This window comes from Rissa tridactyla, chromosome 4 (assembly GCF_028500815.1).
Source record: "Rissa tridactyla isolate bRisTri1 chromosome 4, bRisTri1.patW.cur.20221130, whole genome shotgun sequence".
NCBI classification, from domain to species: Eukaryota; Metazoa; Chordata; class Aves; order Charadriiformes; family Laridae; genus Rissa; species Rissa tridactyla.
Genome location: NC_071469.1, coordinates 93,356,821 through 93,377,694, shown reverse-complemented (window position 1 = coordinate 93,377,694; position 20,874 = coordinate 93,356,821). Strand labels below are relative to the sequence as shown.

The 20,874-nt window shown below is 53.5% G+C and overlaps 1 protein-coding gene across 5 annotated transcripts; it reads right to left on the bottom strand.

The window, feature by feature from the left end:
* Nucleotides 1-426: 426 nt before the first annotated feature.
* TCF25 (transcription factor 25) lies at nucleotides 427-20,390 on the bottom strand. Of its 5 annotated transcripts, XM_054199515.1 has the most exons (18): nucleotides 20,192-20,388; nucleotides 18,737-18,904; nucleotides 16,461-16,535; nucleotides 14,340-14,464; nucleotides 12,721-12,786; nucleotides 11,571-11,647; nucleotides 10,863-10,993; nucleotides 8,209-8,311; nucleotides 7,168-7,261; nucleotides 6,016-6,108; nucleotides 5,275-5,380; nucleotides 4,707-4,866; nucleotides 3,586-3,673; nucleotides 2,856-3,014; nucleotides 2,034-2,124; nucleotides 1,643-1,722; nucleotides 971-1,043; nucleotides 427-734 (listed from the first exon to the last, which is right to left on the bottom strand). In XM_054199515.1, the coding sequence occupies exons 1-18, from the start codon at nucleotides 20,354-20,356 to the stop codon at nucleotides 573-575; spliced, it is 2,016 nt and encodes a 671-aa protein (XP_054055490.1). In that variant the 5' UTR covers nucleotides 20,357-20,388; the 3' UTR covers nucleotides 427-572. The 5 variants fall into 5 exon arrangements, 4 of the variants coding, with proteins under 4 accessions (XP_054055490.1, XP_054055492.1, XP_054055493.1 ...); XR_008466089.1 differs by lacking the exons at nucleotides 427-734; nucleotides 971-1,043 and having other exon boundaries at nucleotides 1,674-1,722; nucleotides 3,586-3,863; nucleotides 20,192-20,389; XM_054199517.1 differs by lacking the exons at nucleotides 427-734; nucleotides 971-1,043; nucleotides 1,643-1,722; nucleotides 2,034-2,124 and having other exon boundaries at nucleotides 2,878-3,104; nucleotides 3,586-3,863; nucleotides 20,192-20,390.
* Between the last annotated feature and the right edge of the window lie 484 nt (nucleotides 20,391-20,874).

Sequence of the window (20,874 nt, the reverse complement as noted above, 5' to 3'; positions counted from 1 at the left end):
AAAGGCTGCAGCACAAGGAAGAGCCGCTCCCCGCACACCCCCGGCAGCGCTGCAGCTCCCCAGGAGGTCCTGCCAAAGCTCAGCTTGTTCCTCTGCATCCCAAGGGACCACAATGGAGAAGGGACCCCGAGCCCTTCGTCAGCAAGCTGGAAGGTCCAGCACCTGGAGTATTTCATGGAGGCTTCAGGCTGGGGGAAGCACAAAGGGCAGCACGGCTCAGGAGCCACAGAAGAGAGGAAAAAAAACCCTCCAGCCACCAAACACAAAACCAGGAGAAGGGCAGGCAGGGGAAGGGGACCGCCCCTGTGGCTGGAGGCAGGCAGAAGGGGACTAAGCTGACTTGGGGCCGAGGGACAGCTGCTGTAGATTAGCTCTGCCACGTTCAGACAGCCCTCGCCACCCGCCGAGAGATACGAAGAGCGCTCGTGGTGGCAGCACCCCCCAGAGTGAGCCCGTCCCCACAGCAAGAGCAGGCGCCTGGGTTTTGTGTGACTTTATTGGAGAGCAACACAAGTTGGGGAGGGGGGGGTGTGATTACAGAGGGCTGCGGGGGGAAGACGCGCACTCTCGGCTCAGTCCCAGTCCCCGTCGCCTTCAGGATTGTCGTCTCGGGGGGGTTCCTGAAACTGGATGTTCGCCAGCATGTCCCGCATGGCTGCCATGAGCCTGTTCACCCCCTGGTTAAGGTCCTGCCCTGCTCCAGCCTCTTCATCCCTCTCGTGCCTGATGTCCCCCTGCAAGAGAGCGGAGCTGGAGCAGCCAGGCAGGGAGCTGCCCGCCCGTCTGCAGCGGGCGGGGAGAGAGACAATGCCGCTTGCCAAAAAGCATCAGGCTGCTCTGCAACCTGACGTTTACACACTGCATATGCCAAGAGCCACTCCCTTTGCAGAAACACTGTGCAGAGGAAACTTCTGCGTACCACCAGCAAAAGTGTGCTCTGCTCTGCCCCGCAGCAGCTGACTGCACATACCTGCAAGTTAAAATTTGGCAACAGCGATCGGAAGAAGAGAGATAAAGTGCTTTCATTGGATGGACGATTCGTTCTGAAAGACAGAAGTCACACCGCGGTTAAGGGGGCAGCTTGGTACTCGACCTCTCGCTGGGGCTGAGACAGCGCAGAGAGAACCACGCTGCCCAGACCAACGCACGGCCCCTCCCGAGCCAGCCCCGAAGCAGGGTACTGGGGGATTCTCGGGGATTTCCTACCCCAGGTAGCCAGCAGCTGGCCAGCCTCTGGGCAACGCAGTAGTTAAAAGCGCTGCCCGGTCTGCTCTGAGCTGGGTCAGTGCATAAGACACGTATGGGCTTCACCTGGACGGTCTGTGCGCCCCACGGCTGGCTGCGCTTAAACCTGTATTTACCCCAAACCACCTCGGGTAAGAAACAGCCAAAATTTTTCAATGGCCTTTGCTTTAATGGCTGTGAACAGCCGCCGTCTCCGACGGTGACCATCAAGGAAAAGCAGCAGGACCAGTCCTGCCTGTACGCTCTGCCTGTCAGCGAGCACCACAAGCCAGGCGGCTCTTCCTCCGAGATGGAGGAGGACGTCAGCTCTGAGCTCCCACAGGCACCCAGGCCCGGGGCTGAGGGCGTGCCGGGAACACGCCGGCTGTGCCAGAGACGAGGGGTGGAGAGAAGGTACCTTTCTGGTCTGGTGTAGGAAACGATGGAGTCCAAAGGAGGCAAGGGGTCGTACCCCATCACAGGCTGCGAGGTCACCTCCTGCGGGGAAGGAGAAGAAAGAAGGGGTGAAGGCTGCGTCACCAGCGGCGGCAAACACCGAAGCACACAGATGGGCAGACCAGCTGGACAGCCCTTCGTCTCGGGGAACGTAACCAGCTGCAGCCTGGCCTGCCCACACATGCCCCCGTGTGCAGCCCCGGGAAGCCATACACACAGGGAGGACACTTTGAGGTCAGGCCCATGGTTCTTGCTGGTGGCTGGGGTTTAAGACATGCCCAGTGTCTGCAGGGACGCGAGTGCCACCACGCCGCGCACAGCGGCACCGCCTGTGCCCCGTCAGGGCCACTCACCAGAGGCAGAGCTGCCATGGCCTCCTTCACCTCCGAGAGGATGATGTGCCGGTAGATGTTCCTGGGTGCGCTCTGGTACAGCGTCTTTCTCCTAAAGCAGAGAGGGGAGCAGAGGATTGCACAGAGCACACCTCAGCATAGCCAGCTTTCCATTTCTGCTTCTCTAGGTGCATCGTCAGCTTCATCCCTGGCTCTGGGGGGGATGTGCTTTATCGGACGGAGCTGGCCTACGGTGAAGCCAAAGTCACTTGGCAGCTGCTGACCTCAGATGAAAGAGCAGAACAGCTCAGGGACACTGCACGGATCTCTCACCGGCCCCATTCCTCTGCAGGTCAGCAGAGCAAACTACCTTTGGCTTAGGGCAAGACCTAATGCCCCCCTCTCTTGCTTCTCAGAGCTGGAAGGTGTTTCTACGCACTCACCTGCCCTGTGCAATAAATATCTGTGAGCCTTGCAGCTACCCCCGCCCCTCACAGCCAGTGGCAACCCCTCCACCCTTCCTGGGCGATTTCCAGGGCACATGTGATAGTCGAAGCTGGGGGAAGCCAGCGTAGCACACACTCAGTGAGCAAAAGCTACAGCTTTTAATTCATGTTTATGCAAAGTACGGAAGAGCCTCTGCCTTCCTGGCCCTACGGCGTAACCCTTGGCATCAGCAGCGACCATCAGATCGGCAGTTGTGGGGCTCTGAGCAAGCCCCAGCGCTGCTGCTGCTCGGGACAGAGCTCCTCTCATCCGCAGAGCCTCCCGGCCTGCTCCGACCCTGTGTTTCAGCACCCGTGCCTGGTACAAGAGCCGCTCACCTCCACCTGCCGCACTCACTTGTGCTCAGACTCCTCCACCAGCGGGTCCCGGGCATCCACCATGCGCAACACCTCGTGGACATTGGGCTCCAGCCATGCCATGACGGCTGGGTCCTTCCACAGGGAGTGAGTCCTTCCCACGTAGAGGGACGTCAGCTGGTTCAAGGCGGGAGGCTGACTACAGGAGACAGTTGTTATTCAGGGCACTCTCCTCCTTCCCGCCTGCAGGTCCCTGTGCTGGCTGGCAAGGGCTCGTCTCTGCACTGTGCTTCGGCGTGAGAACACAAAGAGAGGAATCGCAGGCTCCCTGCTTTGCTTTGCTATTTCCATCTACCTTCACCAGTTTTTCTGCCTCCATCTATTTCTGGGATAAGCAGAGCCATGAGACGAAAGTTAACGCTGCCTTGACCCGAGGGGGAGACCATTCATGTGTTTAGGAGGACCACGTGTCAGGGAAATCCAGACTGGTAGGAGACAGCCTGCCCTGAGAGTATGCACATGCGGTTCTCTCTTACTACATGTACCGACAGGCTGCAGTATGAACTTCTGACCCATCCACATTAAGGTGAGGCAGCTCTATTAGCTTTATCTGGTGGCCATTATGGAAATCCATTATCAAAGCATCTAACAGCCTACTCAGGAAAAACAAATATTCTCCTCCGCAGCTTTGTAAGTCCATTAGCAAGCAAAAGCCCCACTACTGGCAAAATCGATTCCTTCTCTTTACCGAGAACATCTCCAGGGCTTACCTTATCTGAGCATTCAGCCCGAAAAAGGAATGGGACGCGACCCTGGCATCGGGCTGCACACTGCAGTGATCCAACAACGGCATAAGAACTGCAGGAGAAAGTCAGACAGCTCGCTTTCAATAGCCCGGCAAGGAGCACCGTGGTGTGGCCGCTCACCACTGCCAGGGCTGCAGAGAGACAGCCCCATCCCAGAGGTGGGCCCCCACCGGGGCGCTGAAGGAGGACCCATGCAAGGAGGGTGCGAGCGTGCTGCTGGGGGTTATGCTGCGTTTTGGTCTCTGCGTGGGTGACGGAAACAGATCCAGAGTAAGCGAAAAAAGAACAACAAACTTCTTTTACCCCCAGTGAAATAAGGTGCAATTTTCCGCACTTAACGCTGCTGGCCTTTGAACTTGAACAAGGGTTTTATTTCAGTCACCATGACAAGCAGCAAAAAAGATGGTTTCAGCCAACACAAACTAAACCTCTGTTCGAGAGCTGGTTAATCCCACGTATAAAGACACACCCTCCTCTGGGCCCAGAGGGGCTGTATATCTCCTTTCATGGACAGCAGCACCAACTGGATGAAAGCAAGAGTGATGGGCGCCCATAGAGAGCACATCTAAAGCAGAGCAGTGCCTCGGAGGGAAAGCCAGGAGAGACTTGCTGTCTCTGGTCTGGCCAACCCTGGGGTGAAACATTTTCCTCCTCCAAGATTCTAGTTCTCATCCTCCCCCAACTTGCATGCCTGTGACCATCTCTAATGAAGGGGCATCGGCTGCTCGGAGGAAGGTGCACAGCAGGGAGAACAGTCCCCAATCTCCTCCTAATACATGGAGGGCTCATGGCCATGGTGGCCCTACCCGGTTCCACTGTCCTCTCGCCAGCCCTGCCACGGTGCGGGAAGGCTGAATATCACCACCACCACCCCAGACGCAGGTACAGCAGTACCTGCCACTGCCTGAGGTGCCTCACCCTCTGAGTCAGGGCTCCCATCTCCCAGACAGAGGCAAACACCATTTGCAACCCACAGGCAAACTGCTGCCTCTGCATTTGACTGCCTGGAATCCAGCCTTCGCTCTCACAGATGAAGACAGTGACAAAGCCTGCGGGGACGGACTTACCGGTGGGGACAGACTTACCGCTTGGGAACATGATCAACGCGAGCTGGATGAGCCGGGCGGCTTTCTCCCGGGCTTGGCTTTGCTCCAGCTCCGAGCGCTCCTCCTGCTGGCTCAGGAAGAAATAGGCCAGCGGCACCGAGAAGGCAAAATTGGGGAGCTGGGACAAATTCCGGTGACTCTGCAGGATCAGAGAGACAGATTTACCGAGAAATGATGCTACGCAGAACAATCTCGATGTGGCTGGGCTGCACACAGGGTGGGGTTTCTTGCTTGCTGGATTAAGTTACTTCCCAGCCATTGGCTTGGTGCCTCCACAACTGAGTAAGCAATTTTGAGTTCCTATAATCGTTTGCAGGGTACCAGGATTACAAGAACACACACCCTAGCCTTTACGGGTCATTCCGATGATTTTTAGGATGCTAGCCTGGCCATGCGGGAGCCCTCAAAAGGCTAAGCTTGTTAGGAAAACCTCATGCTCTGTGGCCCAGCTGCCCCCTCCAGTCCAGCCCAGGTGGGGAGATCCCCAGGAACCAAGCTCTCCCCCCTCTGCGCCCTCTCTCGCCAGGGCAGCCTGAGGGCAACTCACCTCCACCTCCTGGAACATGCGGGTCAGGAAGGTGTATTCTCTAGCTCGGAGGGAGAGAAAATCGATCAGCAGCAGCACACACAGCGGGTCGTTCTCTGGATCAAGGCTTCAGAGGGAGGCGAGCACAAGGGGAGGAAACAAAATCAGTGTCACAACAGCTGAAGTAGCTGTCCTCATTTCTAAGTCAAACAAGACTTTCCCACTAGCACCCAGAGAGCTTCTGTGACTCAGCAAGCGGAGATAACGGGAACACGATCGTTCCTGCATGGTCAGGATGACGGTGCAACGCCCTGCCCAGTCTGCATCCCTGCAGAGGGGTGCCAGTCCTCCCATCACCACCCGGGAGCAGGATCAATGGCCACAAACTGAGCAGGCTGAAGCCACCGTCATACATCTGCTCCACAGAGACTGCGAGCTCTGCTATAATAACCAGCCAGGCCCACAGCTCAGCAGTCAACAGCAAGGGCCACTCAGGTCCCATCTGTTTAAGCCTCCTCAACAGTGTCTTCTCTCCAAAGCAGCACCACAGATAAGAGCACGTGCTCAAAATTAACCTGTGACGCTGCATCTGTAAGGAGTGGAAACAAGCCCTCACTGAGCCTGGGAGCAGCAGTACACCTCTGGGGGGTTTTCCTGCCTGGGTTAGGTTCAGTGTATTGTTCGAAGCGTGTTCCCCCAAGCCTGAGACACCTTGCCCCATTCCACAGGGAACGGGGCGCAGCCCTCAGCAGGGGCACCTACCTCAGAATCAATTTGCAGAACTCCAGGGCTGTCCGGGGACAGCCTCTCTTCTCCAGCAACATCAGGTGCTTGAAGAGAGCCAGGAAGAAAGACCTGTGTGGGGAAAAGGAGTGGACTTTAGAAGCCAGTTTTGGAGAGAAGCACCTTGTGCCACTCAAGAACGGGGACCCACAGTCAGCCCCAGCTCCTTGCCCTCCAAGCATCAGCGTCGCAGTGCAGTCAGGGTGGTCCAGGGGACCCAGCCTGGTGCAATATGGGGTGACACAGACCCTTCATGATCCCATTTTTTTTTTTTTTTTTTTTTTTTTTAAATTTCTTTGTGCAAGCATAGGGACGGCAAACCCATGGCCTGCTCCATCCCTGCTCCCCAAGGCCCTGCAGCCTTGTGCTCTCCCAGGCTGGCCAATAGCTCAGGACCAGAGAAACAAGTAAATCCCCGAACTCTGCATTCTGCCTTGTCCCAGCCCACCCAGTTGCACGAGAGGACTAACACCCAAATCGGGCATAATACAGATCGCTGCGTTCAGGTCGCAGACGGCACCAAGCCCATCAGTGAGCAGGTACTGGAAATCTGAGCAACCTCCAGGTACAGCAGTTTGGGAGGGATGACTTGGGTCAGCTGACTGGAAAATTCCCAGAATAAAGTCACCTTTCCCCGCAGCTGCAGAGCTGTCATTACATAAAGAGCCGGGCTGGGAGCAGCGTGAGCGCTGGGGACACAGGCCGAGCAGGCAGCACACAAGTGACCAAGCACAGCTGTAAACATGCAGCGAGTATTTCTGTGACAAAAATAAGTGCCATTTTAGGCTGAGGGGCACTAATTTCACGTGAGAAGGATGTGACAGGGGGGAGCAGTTACTGCTCCAATAAGAAATCCCCTGGGAAAGAGGATGCTTTGCAAAGAAACTTCAGTGCAAGAGCTGCTGGTACCCCAGCACCCGTCTCAGGAGCCCTGCTGCTGCCTTGCTGAGGGGCACTGCCACCGACCACCGAGTGGCAGAGCTTGTTCCGACAGAAAGGGACATTCAAGGTCCCCTGCCACCGTGGATGACACAGCAGACGCTGTGAATCTGGGTCTCCGTGTCCAAAGTAGGCCAGGGCGCGCCGCGACGGCTCTCCGGCAGATGCGGGGCAGGCCGGCGTGCCACCTACCTGTTCTCTGGCCGCCGGTAGTCCAACCTGCAGGTCCCACTGGTGAGACTGAAGAGAGGGTGGAAGGAGCACTCCAGGCTGTACAGCGCCTGCTCTGCAGACAGCAAGGACAGCGTCAGGGCACGCCACCACCCCACGCAGTCCCACTGCTCACAAAACAGCAGTCGATTTAGCCCAGAAGAGACTGATAATTGAGAGCTCTGGCAGCCATGAAATAAACTTGCTCACAGCCCAGCAAGGCACAAAGCTACTTCAGAGTACGCAGTCGCAGCACATACCCAGGCAAGCGAGCCTTGCCCCCTTATGAGGGCATTAGGTTATGCTCCAGTTGGGAAAAGTGACTCTCCTGGAAGAGGTCTGGGATTGAGGCTGGAACAGCTGCCTCTGCCACAACTATCTTCACACATGGAAGCCAAAGATCACGTCCTCACCTCTGGCCCCTCCTATCATGCTGCAGAGCACATGCCCCGGTTGCCAAACAGCACATCTCAGACACCAGACCGCAGCACGGCAGTGCGAGGGGCAGCCATCCTCCAGGATGCCTCCTGCCCCCACGCAGCCTGCAGCGCCCAGAGGAGCAGAGCCGGACGTGCTGACCTGCAACGTGCTGGTCAGAGGAAGGCAAAGCAGGCTGGTCTGGAGGGCTGGGCAGGCTCCCCGCAGAGGGCACGGGCTTCCTGGAGCAGCCCTCACACGGCAGGACCCGGTAGCTACTAAATCAGACCCTCCTCCTACAAGGGACGTCCTACAGGTGAGACACATCCCCCACCATGTCCAGACAATCTGTCCATTCATTTTGAAGGTGAATGCTGATGGGCTTTGCCTCAGACAAGCACGTCCGGCTCCGTTTAAAAGCCTCCAGCAAAAGCTGCTGGTCTGCAGGATCACATAAGGCCGAGTGCTCATGGCCCAGAGTCACAGACACAACCAAACCAACCCTTCTGGTTTGCTGCGTCTCTGTTGAAACAAAACCAAAACTGAACCAAAACCCCTCGATTACTAATTCACGCCAAGACATCTGCTCCTCACTTCAGCTCTTACCTACGAGCTCACGGGCCATCTCCTGATCTTCCTGCATCCGGCACACGTCGCTGAGCAGCAGAAGCGAGTCCACATGGTACGGTTCCAGCGCCTGAAGCAGTGGCTACAGAAGAGCATGAGCTTGATTACATGATGGCACAAATCATGGGTTTCTCACGCACTGTGCCTACGAGGCAAGCTCTGTTAAGCGTGGCAGGGAGGCAAATGCCCTGACACCGTGCCTACCAGAAAGGGGCTGTTCCTGCCCCTGGCTCTGAAGGTGAAGAAATCCTGTCCCACATCATCAGAAAGCCAACGCTTAGACTGTAGTGCAAGACTGGGGATGGAGGCACCTCATGTGAAAAGCTAAGAACCTAAGAACTGTCACGCTGGGTCAGAGTAGGGATCCTTCTTGCCCTGCCTCCACAAGCAGATGCCTGGGAAAGAAGGCATGAAGCTGGGCACACATGATGGCTCCCAGCACACTTTAAGCTGCCAACCTTTAGGGGTTCAGGGACCTCCACTGTCAAAGATGCCACTGATATTAATGGTGTCTCCTCATGTGATTTTGTTCGCTTTCCAGCGCCCCAGCTTTGTGATACAGAAAGCCACCACTTAAGCACAAAGTGCGAAGAACTTGCTTTAATCCCAACCTGCCAGCCCCATCCATGTGTTGGGAGGGCCAGCAGGGAGATCTCTCCTTACTCCATGCAGGATCTGGGCCCTCGATGGCAGCTTCCCTCAGGCACCTCCCTCCCAGTCGACCCAGCTTTTCCAGCACAGAAGCCGTGTCAGCCCTTTGATCACCTTTGCTGTCCTCTTCTGAATCCCTCCCAGCTCCACCATATCGTTTTGAAGGTGAGGGCCCAGCACTGCATATAATACTCAAGATGCAGGCAGCAGGCATAATTACATTTTTGTTTTATTCCTTATCCCTTAAAAATTCTGAGCATTGGATCAGACTTTTGCTTCCTCTGGGTACTGAGAGGACATTTTGACACATTTATTATAATTCCAGGATCCAGCTCCTGAATGGTAACGGATTTATAATACGTTTTTCCGGGCTTCAGAAGAAAAGTTTAACCAAACCTCAAAAACCTCTGCATTCATTAAATATATTATAAACAGGCTACTATTTCCAAGTGCCTAAAATTCAGTTTCAATATGAAAATACTGAAGCTACTTCAAATCTCCTCAAAGTTTAATTTTGGGATTTATTTTTTTTTCCCCAAAACTGAAAAAATACGACTTCAAAAGCTCCAGACGCCGTACATCTACAGGGTGGTGGCCAGTGTGCCCACCTACAGTACAGCCTTTGTGTTTTAGGCTGTCCCAGCCCAGTGCCTTTGCCTCAGTGCCACTTGCCTGACATTTTACCCCTTCCCTGCTTGCTCTCAAGTTTCTTTCTAGTCCTTTTTGGAAGAGATGGAGCACACAGGGCCATTGTGATGGGAAGACGTGCTCTTCATGCACTTGCAACTTCACCAGCAAAACCATTTTAATACACTGGCAAGAGCACAAAAATACTCAATAAGCAAGACGCCCAAAAAAAATCACGTTTTGCAGGCTGAAACCATAGCAGCATGGCAGACCCGGGGTCCAGCCGCGTGAAACTGTGGCTGTCACAGATAAACTGGTTGGAGGTTTGAAGTACTTCTGGCATCGGCAAAACCCTGTCTGTTAGATTTTATCCTTAACAGAAAATCGAAAGACTAAAGCTGTAAGAACATCTTCAAACATAGCCAGACCCATTCAGCAGGGACAGAGCATAAAGACTAAGAATTCCCAGGGAAAACCTGTCCTGCTCTGCACAGCCGTGAGACCATGTTTGAGCTGTCCTTAGGGCGCTGGCTCTCAGGTCCATCACTGCTGCACAGGAATTGCTTCGCCATCATTTAATGCGAATCCCAGCCCAGTTAGCAGGCAGAACTGATGAGCTGGAGGGAGCAGCGCCCTGAGCAGAGTGTGGGAAAGCAGAAGGAAGTAAACTTTATTTAGTACACAATGGCCTCTTTAAGAAACTTCTCCAGGGCATATATCCGAGCTCATGTGGCCAGGGTTTTCAGACCAAAAATATCTCAATTATGGTTCAGCAGGGTGCAGAGCAATTTTACTGTTGCTTATCACTACAAACTATAAATGTTACCATACAGTTTAATGAGCTTGGACATGCATGAAGAACTTTCAACACAAAGACTGTTTTGCTGAAATACCAAGGAAAGACACATTTTTCATCCATGCAACAGTTTATAAATAGAACAGCTGTTAGTTTAGATTCCCATTTAAAGATAGGTTTATACAATGTTTTTCCTTTCCCAGCTGAAGAGCTGAGACAAGGGAGCTTTATTCCTACCCTTTCAGCAAAATGGTCATTTCCTGCTCGGTCCTCTTCCAGATGGCTACCTGGCATGCTCTCGGGCAGAGCCAAGGGTCCACCACCAGCCACTGGACCTCATTTACACCAAGGTGGTCACTTATCTTATTCATAAGGTGAGAGCAGAACTCAGCAACTAACGCTGCCTCGTTCCACACAGAGGGGGCACAGGGCTCTACTGCTCAAAATGAGACTGGCAAAAAATAAGCCCTGGGATGCATCAGCCCACCTCTCCTGCCAGGAAAAGGGGCTGCAGGAACGCAGGAGGTAACAGCATGGGCAACCCAATTTCACAACATACCACGACACTGTTGGGGTCCATGGTCTCTACATTTTCCAGGAACTTCAACTGCACTTCCTGGTACTTGCGATGGTGCTCAAACGTGAAGTACTGCACTCCCCCCTTGGTGTCCACCAGCTCCATGACAATACCTAGAAGATGCACGGGAGACATAGGTACCACTGCTGCCAGCCAGCAAGCACAGCAGCAAGAAAAGCTCTTCCACTTTCTTATCACACAGAAAACTCATTCATATCATTGGGTCCAAAACCAGACGCATTTTCAGAAACTCCCAGAGAATTTCACTCCTTTACCTCCTCCCATGAGTCAAAGTCCGAAACCCACCCGAGAAGCTCAGGCAGCTTGCTCTCCCCATGGATATTTCTCATTATCCAGCAAGACTGCTGTTAAGAAGGGAAGTACTCATCACCCGCTACCTCAAATAAGGAGGGGAAAAAAGCTCAAATACTATGATACAATACAACAGAGTTCTGCGTGTTGAGAAAAGAAGTATTTTCATCAGCTGACAAACAGTTCCCTTTCTGCATCAGCCAGCACGAAGCCTGGGCCTGGCAGCTGATGAAAGCAGCTCCGGTTTCCATGTGCGGATGCTCTAGGAAAGCCAGGCTGGCACGGAGCAGCCGTCCGTGCCAACATGGTCACGGGACCGAGGCGCCCCAGTGGCTAGCAGCAGTGTGGTGCTTCAGGAGGTGGCACCGAAAGCCTCACCTGTTCTGGTGTAGCGTGGCCAGGTGCTCTGGGGAGTCGTCAGCCACGTGCCGCGGACACACTGGCGCTGCCTTTGCCTAAGGAAATAAACACAACAGGTCACTGTTGCTCCGTACTAACAGAACGAGGAGGGCTGAAAGCAGCCAGAAAAACAATGATTCAGGGAAAAAGAGACCCAACTTCTTCCCCAGCTGCAACCCTGCCACATGGAGCTTTAACATGTTTTACCTTCAAGACACAACATACTCTGCCTTACTTGAACCATTCCTCTCTGGGCCAGCCAGTGCCTCCAGCATTTCCACTTCAATAGCTTCTCTCCCCTGTTTCTATTCCTGCCAAGTTCTCAGCTGCCTCTTTGCTTCCAACAGCTTCCCAGGTCCAATTAAGAGAGCCCCATGCCCCTCTGACTCATCTCTCTTCCCAGCACTGCCTTCAAATGTCAACTGATTTAGTTAAGCCATGCTCACAAACGCAATCAATTTATTGGTTCAGGGCAGGAAGAATTCAGAAATCAAGGCTATTCTAAGAAAGTCATGTCTCCTCAGTAATGGACTGCTGCTTCTTCCTCAAGCGCTAAATATTCTTCCACAGACTCTCTCCGAGAAGGCTTCTGCTTCCACCGTCGCTGCTCTGAGTTTATGCCCTTCTTACGTGCACACTTTTCAACTAGTTCACGAAAGCAGGGATTTACAGATAACACTAACCACAGTGCAATGGATAACTGCATAAACACCTCATGCCCAAGAGGCAGTAGGTTCCCTGAAAGCAAGTGCATGCGACCCCCTGAAAAGTATTCAGGGGGTGAATAGCAACAAGCAACAAATGCTGGAGAAAGGGAAAAAAAATAAAAATCCAAGAGCCTGTACTCTGTGAATTTGAGTGAAAGGACTTTAGAAGGGTGTTTGACAGTAAATGAGAGAGGAAATCAGCAGAAGAAAAAGCAAATGCCAGCAAAAGCCTGGAGAAGTCCTACACCCCCCACCATCACAAAAGAATATTCTCCTGTCCCAACAAGCGATGACTAAATGAGTAAGATACCCTGAACCCGGGATTCCCTGCCTAGGTGTGGCACTGGGGGCTTGGACTTGGAGCCAACTTGGACACACCGACTTGGACTTTGAAAGGGTTTAACATTAAATTCTGGACTAACCTCTGATCACCAAGAACAGCGCGAGCCCCAAAGTATCTCTTCAACTCGTTTTCTGGGTTCAAGTTTCTGTGAAGGTTGAAACAAGAAAGAAATGCTACTGTCAGTTAAATATAGCCAAAAGTCTCATGCTCAAGTCTTCTCAATCAGTGCCAAGTGCTCTGTACCTTAAACTGTCTCTGGCCAGCCCCCTGAACTGTCACACACCCCACTGATCTCACACAACAAACTGAAAGGAGCCTAAGAACGGTCCGAATGGGAGGCATCAAAACACTTTTTCAATCAGATGCACGCTTCCTTTGCGCTCTGCTCCTAAACAGTGCTGAGCTGGGGAATACTTCTGCTGCCCTCTCTTGGGCAGCTGGAGCCTTAGTCTGGGATACTGCCTGGACAGCCTCCGTGCAGGAGTGTGCACTCAGGGTACGTGTGCCTGGAAAACACGAGATACTCACCTGCTGCCGAGTCTAGCGCGACAGCCTGCAGTTTGGGGGGCACACCCTAACCACTGCATGGAGGCTGGCAAGGATTAAAATACATTTTTTTAAAACGAAGATCTCATATCAAAGCATGACAACACCTACAGTTTTCTTGACCTAACACTGACCCCAGAGAAGGGAGGCGTGTTTGAGAGGGGATTCTCTGCCATCCAACAAGCGGGGCTTCAAGAGAGAGAGTGCAAGGCTGAGATACAGCACTGACAACCCTCACCTGCTCAGAGACTATCCAGCTCTCAAAGGTTTCTGAATAACGTTTACATGACCAGAGAAGTCACTGAAGCTTAAAGCCACCCCTAGGTAAACAAACACTCTGCCTTTACTGAAACATCCCTGAACAGGCTGCGCTAGCACCCAGTGCCCACCAGCCTAGGCTGTTTTGATGCAGTGTCCCTGAAGGTTTCAAAACTGGGACTGGTAAGTTGTCCCAGCTACAAATTTAAAAGCTTTCTCCAACAACAGAAAGAACTGACAGTGTCTGCACCAGCCCTGGGTTCTGAAACACACTGGACATACCAGGCAGCCCATTCCCACCAGGTTTCCCAGTGCGACTCAGGCCCAGATGTTACAGGTCTCTAATGTGAGGCCGACTCATTCTTCAGCTCTTGGACGCTCTCGGTGTTTAGACCACTTTGTTGATGGTGACATGCAGGAAAGGTTAGACAAGTCTAACCAGCTTTCCTGGTGAAATTAGCTCCTGGCACTGCTCAGCCCTCCTCGCAGGACAGCATATGCTGCACTGGGGCCTGCTGCTGACAGCACTCGGTCTGAATGCAGCTGGTCACCTGGCCAGGCAGGTTCAATTGCAAAACTTTATGCACCAGGGCTATCAGCAGCTCTGCAGAGATTCTCCCACAGAGTCACACAGCGCTGTAGGCTGGAAGGTACCTCTGGAAGCTAGTCTAGTTCAGTCATCCACTCAAACCAGGACTGATGAATACCAGTCACTGCTCAAAACCAAACACAGCTCTAAACGCAGCGGTTAGAAACAGGGATGTGCACAACCATTACCACAACCCCTTTCAAGCAAGGTCCTGATTGCACCAGGAGGCTCCCAACTCCCTTCCTTGGGGGAAGGGATATCCCTATCATGGCCAAAGCCAAAATCAGGAAGGAAGCAAGCACTACCTGTGCTCTATGTAGAGTAGAGGCCTGCTGTCAGTGATTATTCCGCTCTGGGTCTGCTGTAATAGCCCATTGGTATCCTCAATCTTCTCCAGCAGGCTGTCGATGTCTTCCAGGTCGTTATCTTCCTTAAGACAGGCACATGCAAAGACAAGGCAGTTATCACAGAATGAGTCATCGTGGCACACAGGTCACCCAACAGAGATCGTACCCGGCTGCCTCTGGGTCCTGATCTCCTTGCGATACTGGTGCAGCCCCTACCACTCACCCTGCTGCTACCCCATCGCTCACCTCGGGTGCGCACGTACCCTCTCTTATTGAGGCCTCCTGCTCTGCACCTAGCACCCTGTATTCCCTCAGCAATCCCACAGAGAGCCTGTCTTCCCCGTCCAACTGTCCCCGTTAGGGCTGGCTGCTCTTCCCCACTTGCTCAAGCTATCACAGGGCTGTTGCTCTTCACGCCACCATGAGTTCAAACACACCAGCTGAATAAATCTAGCATGGGCAAGAGCTGGCAGGCCGTCTGGCCTCTGGTCTGCCCCTTCTTACCTGGCCTTCACTGTGCTTTGTCTGGTTTATTTATACTACAATCCCCACAATATAATGAAATGTTGGGGTGCTGATTTTAATCATAAATATTTAAATAATTGGCCTTTACCATCTAGTTTCCACGGAAACACTAAGCTACTGCTGTGACCCTTGGAAGAAGATATCAAACACTCGCGTGATTTTAACCCAGCTCTAACATATTGCACTCCCACTCTCCCCATCTTGTAACAACCCAAAGAATATATCCAGTGGTGCACATTCAACAGTTGTAGAACACTCTTATCCTGATTTTCCTCTATTTTTCCCCAAAAATAGCAACTGACGCATTTCTTATGCGGCCGTTTCACATCCTCCTCGTGATGTACGTGGGTGGAACACGGAATTCCATTCACAACACCCAAATAGCACTGCGAGCTTGCCTTTTCCAGCTAAATATAGCCACCCCGTGTGGAGTGGATACATGAAAAGTTTATAACATGCTTTGGATTTAAGTGCTTCAACAAAGGTGGTATTATCTCTAATTAGCAAATCAAACTGCCTGGTTCTGGGCATTAAGTCTCACGAGAGCCTACAGCTAGCAGATGCCACCCTATTGCTTGTTAGTCTCGGGCTAGGAGAGGAAACGGGCTCTTTGATCAGGTTCTCTGCCTTAGTAACTCGCTCTGAGCTCGCCCAACTGTATTCCTGGGGAGGAGGTGGTCAGCTGGGCACCTACATGGGAGTCACGGCTCTTCTGTTTGGCACTTCAGCATACTCTGGCTCAGGATGTTTAGCACAGGATCTCGCTCGAGTGAGTAGTTAAGATTCTTAAACCTTAGCAAAAACTAGCTCCCGCTTGGACTTTATTTCTATTGAATTTAAAAGACCAATGACTGTGATCCGTTTAGTCTCCTAGCTTAGCTCAAGCAGATAAAGTGTATTCAAGCATACGCATTTGTCTCCAAGTTTTAGCCATAACAAACAAAGACACTGGATAAAGTTCTCTCGGTCTGAGCACACTTCCTTAGGGGTAAACACCTTAGAGAGAATCACTGTCCCCTTGCTCCCTTCACCACTGAGGGGACAGAGCAGGTCCCGCAGAAAGAGCACTTAGCAGTGCATTTGCTGATAAGGTACGAGCAGACACTCCTATCAGCGTTCAGCTATCAGATGTCAACCTACAGAGAAGGTGCGTGGCTGTGCACGGAGGAGAACGGAACGCGAATGACAACTGACAGCGAGAGCTCTGTATGGCTCTGCAGAGCAGGGACAGCCACCTAAGTAGGGCAGGGAAAATAAAATGAAAATGCAAAACTCCTCGCACAGTACCCCCTCCTGTGTGAAGCCTCGAAGCAGAGATGAAAGAATATGCCGCTGTGAGGATTTCAGCTCCAAGCATCCGCAGCAGAGCTGCGCCAGTCTCGGCTGCTTGAAGGACCACAGTCAAAAGCTGCTGTTGCCATTTCATAATTTTAAATGAGTACAGTGCACAAACGAGCATTTTTGCCTCAAAATCTTTTCTGCAGCCATCTCAGAGTAGCCACTTTGTCAACCCCAATGCATAGCCACTAACTCTCCGAGCAAACACAGACATACCAGAGTCTCCCCTGCTGAAGTTTTCTTGGTTTTCCTTTTCTTTTTTTTCTTTCGTGGCTTGTTACTCAACATAGGCTGCAAAGAGAAATGGAACAGCTGTCAGAGCATGCCCATGGACTGCAGGGATGAAAGCTCCACCAGGGAGAGGAGCATTTCCCACAGGGATCAGCATGGCAGGAGGGTCCGTAAATGAAACCAATATTCATCCTTTCAAATTTTTCAGCGAGGGGAAATTAAGACACAAGGAGAAAATGGAGGAAACCACCAAAGGTTTACAAATGCAAGGGTTAAATCTCAGCCAATTTTCATATGTCTGATACTACAAAATCGGGCAAAAAACTCTTTTAGATACACCGGGTGTGGAAGAAATGTTTCAGCCTCTCTTTAGTCCCTAGAACAAACTTCATTTCTGTCTTTCTAGTGAGCATGAAGTTTCATCAGTCACTCCAATTTCCATAGAAACCAACACCTGCCTGGAAGCACCATACGATACAGGTTCCTCTCGCTGACAATGCAGCTACTTCAGCTCACAATGCTGCATAGCATTCCCTAACCCGACAGGCACACTGCTGTCCACGCTGGCTCTTCCCCAAGGCATACAGAGCTAAAAAGCGCATTTCCAGAATCTACACAGGTAATACAGCGAGTAACAGCGTTACCAGAACAACCCCACAGCTCCCGAGCTGATTTCGGAACTAGGGGAATATGCAGCCCCAATTTGTCTCTATGAAAGGGTGGGGAGACGCCTGCCAAGGGCTCCCACGTTTCTCTCCAGGAAGCTGTGAGAGAAGCAGCAGGTGCACCCTGCAGTGCTTACGCAGCAAATTCACCGGGTCAGGGGCTGCTGGAGCCACTGCTCAGGCAGGGACCGACCAAACAGAGCTCACACCACACATCCAGAGCATTCCCAGGCCCCTGGGCTGGCTGAGGCTACCAGCACAGCCGGACCATACACGGACGGCAGTCTTTGCCCCTCTGGCCACACCATCTGGCATCCAAAACTCAGAGACCCACCCCAAATGCTGAGCCCTAATGGGTGAGGCCAGGGGGCCAACCCCCCTTCACTCTCCCCCATCCTCATCTCCAGTGAGACACGGGCTACACTTGCAATGTCAAACTGTTAATTAAAGTGCCCCTTTCCTTACACGCTTCTGTAAGGAGACACTTCTGAGCTGATAAAGACTGCAGGAGGGAATCTTAATACAAAAAAACCAACAAAGTGCTCCATAAAATAATAAGTTCAATATCTAGTTTACATTGCTTGGAATCTTTACATCATCCACTCCAAAACAAATGCTTCACTGATGTCCTGGTTTCAGCTGGGATAGAATTAATTTTCTTCCCAGCAGCCACTGTGTTTTGGATTTAGAATGAGAATGTCGATAACACATATTGTTTTAGTTGTTGCTTAAGTAATGCTTACATTCATTAAGTCAAGGACCTTTTCAGCTTCCCATAGAAGCTCAGAGGGAGCATAGACAAGACAAGCTGGCCAAAGGAATATTCCATACCATGGGTGTCATGCTCAGTATATAAACGGGGGTTGGCCAGGGAGCAGGAATCTGTGATCACTGCTCAGGAGAGGCTGGGCAATTGATCACCAGGTGGTGAGCAATTGCATTCCATCACTCATTTTGTATATTCTTTTACCTTATTATTATTTTACCTTCTGTTACTGTTCTATTAAACTGTCTTCATCTCAGTCAACGAGTTTGGGTTTTTTTCTCTCTCTTCTCCCTATCCATTGGGGGCGGGGAGGAGTGAGTGAACGGCTGTGTGGTCCTAGCTGTCAGCTGGGGTTAAACCACAACTGAGCACTTACACAACAGCCCAACTCCACATGCGGTGCAGAGCTCAATTAATTGTACAGCAAAGGGAGCAGAACAGCAATCTCCATTTCAGAATCCCAGGGTGCTTTCCTTCCTGCGCGCTTTGCCTGACCTCAGTGCTCATGAGGACACAGCACAAGGTCTTCCTCAGGAACCTCCCCTCTGTGGACATAAAATCTCCCCAGATCTCAGGCATAAACGCAACCCTCAGCACCAAACTGCTGATTCTCTTCCAGATCTGGAGCCCCAAGCACCTGGGTTTAAGCTCCCTCCCCTGAGGCTCATGTCATCAGCCTCTGACAAAACCCAGGTGCAAGGAAAAAGAAACACACTTATCTGGTACCCACAAAGCTGCTCAGTGCATACAGAGACAGGGAAATAAGAAATCTTCTCCCCGCACTTTGCACAGCAACCACCATCATCACCAGATACTTGTGGTTTAGTTACCGTTTGGTCCGGCTGCTCTGCTTCCTCCCCACGTCTCTGCCCATCGCCTTTAGACTCTTCAGTTACAGCCCCTTTGTTGCTCCCTTCTGCTGCATCCCGCTCACTGAGCCGAGCATCCCCTTGTTCCTCTCTAGACGGCAGCTCATCCTCTGACTCCTCAGCGGTGATCTGTGCAAACAGACGGACAAGCTGCCAAAACAGCTGGCATGGGGCTGAGCTCTGCCCCCTCCTGCGCCCGGGGGATGGAATTCCCCAGGGATCTGATCTGTTACACTCCCACCTGCAAATGGAAGAAAAAAGCATCGCAGCAGCAACAGAGGGCTCAACTGCTTGACTGGCTTCTCCAGCAGACAGACGGGGATGACCCCTCACTTAAACCGTGTCACCTGGCAGGTCCCTGGAACAGCCCTGCACCCATCAAATCGCTGGAGGGTCACGACAACACGTCTGCTGCATGGCATGGCCGGCAGAAAAAGCATGGCCCTATCTGGACTTTACTCTTCCTTGAAAAGACCTTCCAAAGCCAGCATTGCCTAATGTTCACACAGCCAAGCCTGGGGGAAGCACAAGGAACCACTGGGGCTGGCCAAGGTACCCAGAGAGGAAGGCTCAGGGTCTGCCACCCCAAGGACCCATCTGTGCCATCAGGGCCTGCATGAGCCCCAACTTCCAACACTGGGATCTTGCAGGGCTGGGAATGTGGCAGGCATGTTCCTGAAACCAGTTTCACCCACTGTTTGGCCATCCCGACACTCAAGCCCAGCTCTGACAACATCCAGACCACTCACCTCCTCCCAGGCCTCCCTCCAATTCTCTCCCAGTTTAGCCCCAGTTGCTGCCCCCTCAAGCCCGCCCTATAGTCCCCATCTCCCTCCATTTCCCACCCCCCAATTCACATCCCCTCAGCTGAGTCTCCCCAAGGCCCTCCAGGTCACCCACCACCCCAAAACCCTCAGTCCCACTCCAATCACTGACCCCAGATAACTCTCACAAACTGTCACCTGGGTCACCCCCACCCAGCCACCGCCCCCTGGATCATCCCTCTCGGTCACTGCCACCCAGCTCCCCTGTTCCCTCCAGTCACCCCCCAACATCCCCCCCCCCCCTTAGTCACTGCCCTCCAAATCACCCCCTCACAGTCACTGTCACCCTTCAGCCATTCCCCACCCAATAACTGCCACCCCAGCTGTCCCCTCCCACAGCCACTGCCATCCCAGCAGCCCCCTCCCACTTCAGCTGCCCTCCCTGAACCACTGTCACCCCAGCTGCTCCCCCCCGAGCCAATGTCATCCAGCTGCCCCCCCTCAGAGCTACTGTCACCCCAGCTGCTCCCCCTCCGAGCCACTGTCACCCCAGCTGCTCCCCCTCCGAGCCACTGTCACCCCAGCTGCTCCCCCCCAGGCCCCACCACCCCGCAGGCCCCAACCTCTCCCCCGGCACTGTCACTCCCCTCACCAGCTCGAAGCGGTTGCTGACGCCGGCACGGGCCCTCCCGGAAGCGGCCGACGGCAGACCCTCCTGTCCCCCCTCGGGGCCGGGATCCAGACCCAACTCGCCCAGACCCGGCTCCTCCTGGCCCCGCTGCTCGCCCCGCAGCCGCCGCAGGGCCCGCCGCGACATGGAGCCCCGTCACGCACCGCGCCTGCGCGCGCCGCCCCTACCGCGCCTGCGCCGTCCCGTGCCCGCCCCGCCGCGCCTGCGCATGGGTGGCTGCTGCGCCTGCGCGGACCTGCCCTCCGCCCCGCCTACTGCGCATGCGCAGACCCGGGCCCCGGCCCCGCCCCACCGCGCCTGCGCGTCGGCCGACAGCACGCATGCGCGCCCCGTTTTAGTGCCGCAACCCCCCTCCCCTTGCGCAGGCGCACTGCGAGCTGCCCGGGTCCTGCTTCGCGCCCCGCGCGGACACCGCGTGAAATATGTCTCGGGGAGGGAGGGGTCGTGGGACCGTGCGCTTTCCCACGGCTCCTGAGCGGGGTCACGGCGGGGCACAGCCGGGAACACGGGTGGGACAGGCTGGGGAGGACCCAGGGGGACGGCCTGGGGTGGGCTCGGGGCTGGGGACACACAGGGGGGACAGCTGGGGGGGCATGGGAATGGAGGGGAGGATGGTCCCACGGTCTCTCTGTGGGGTCACGGGT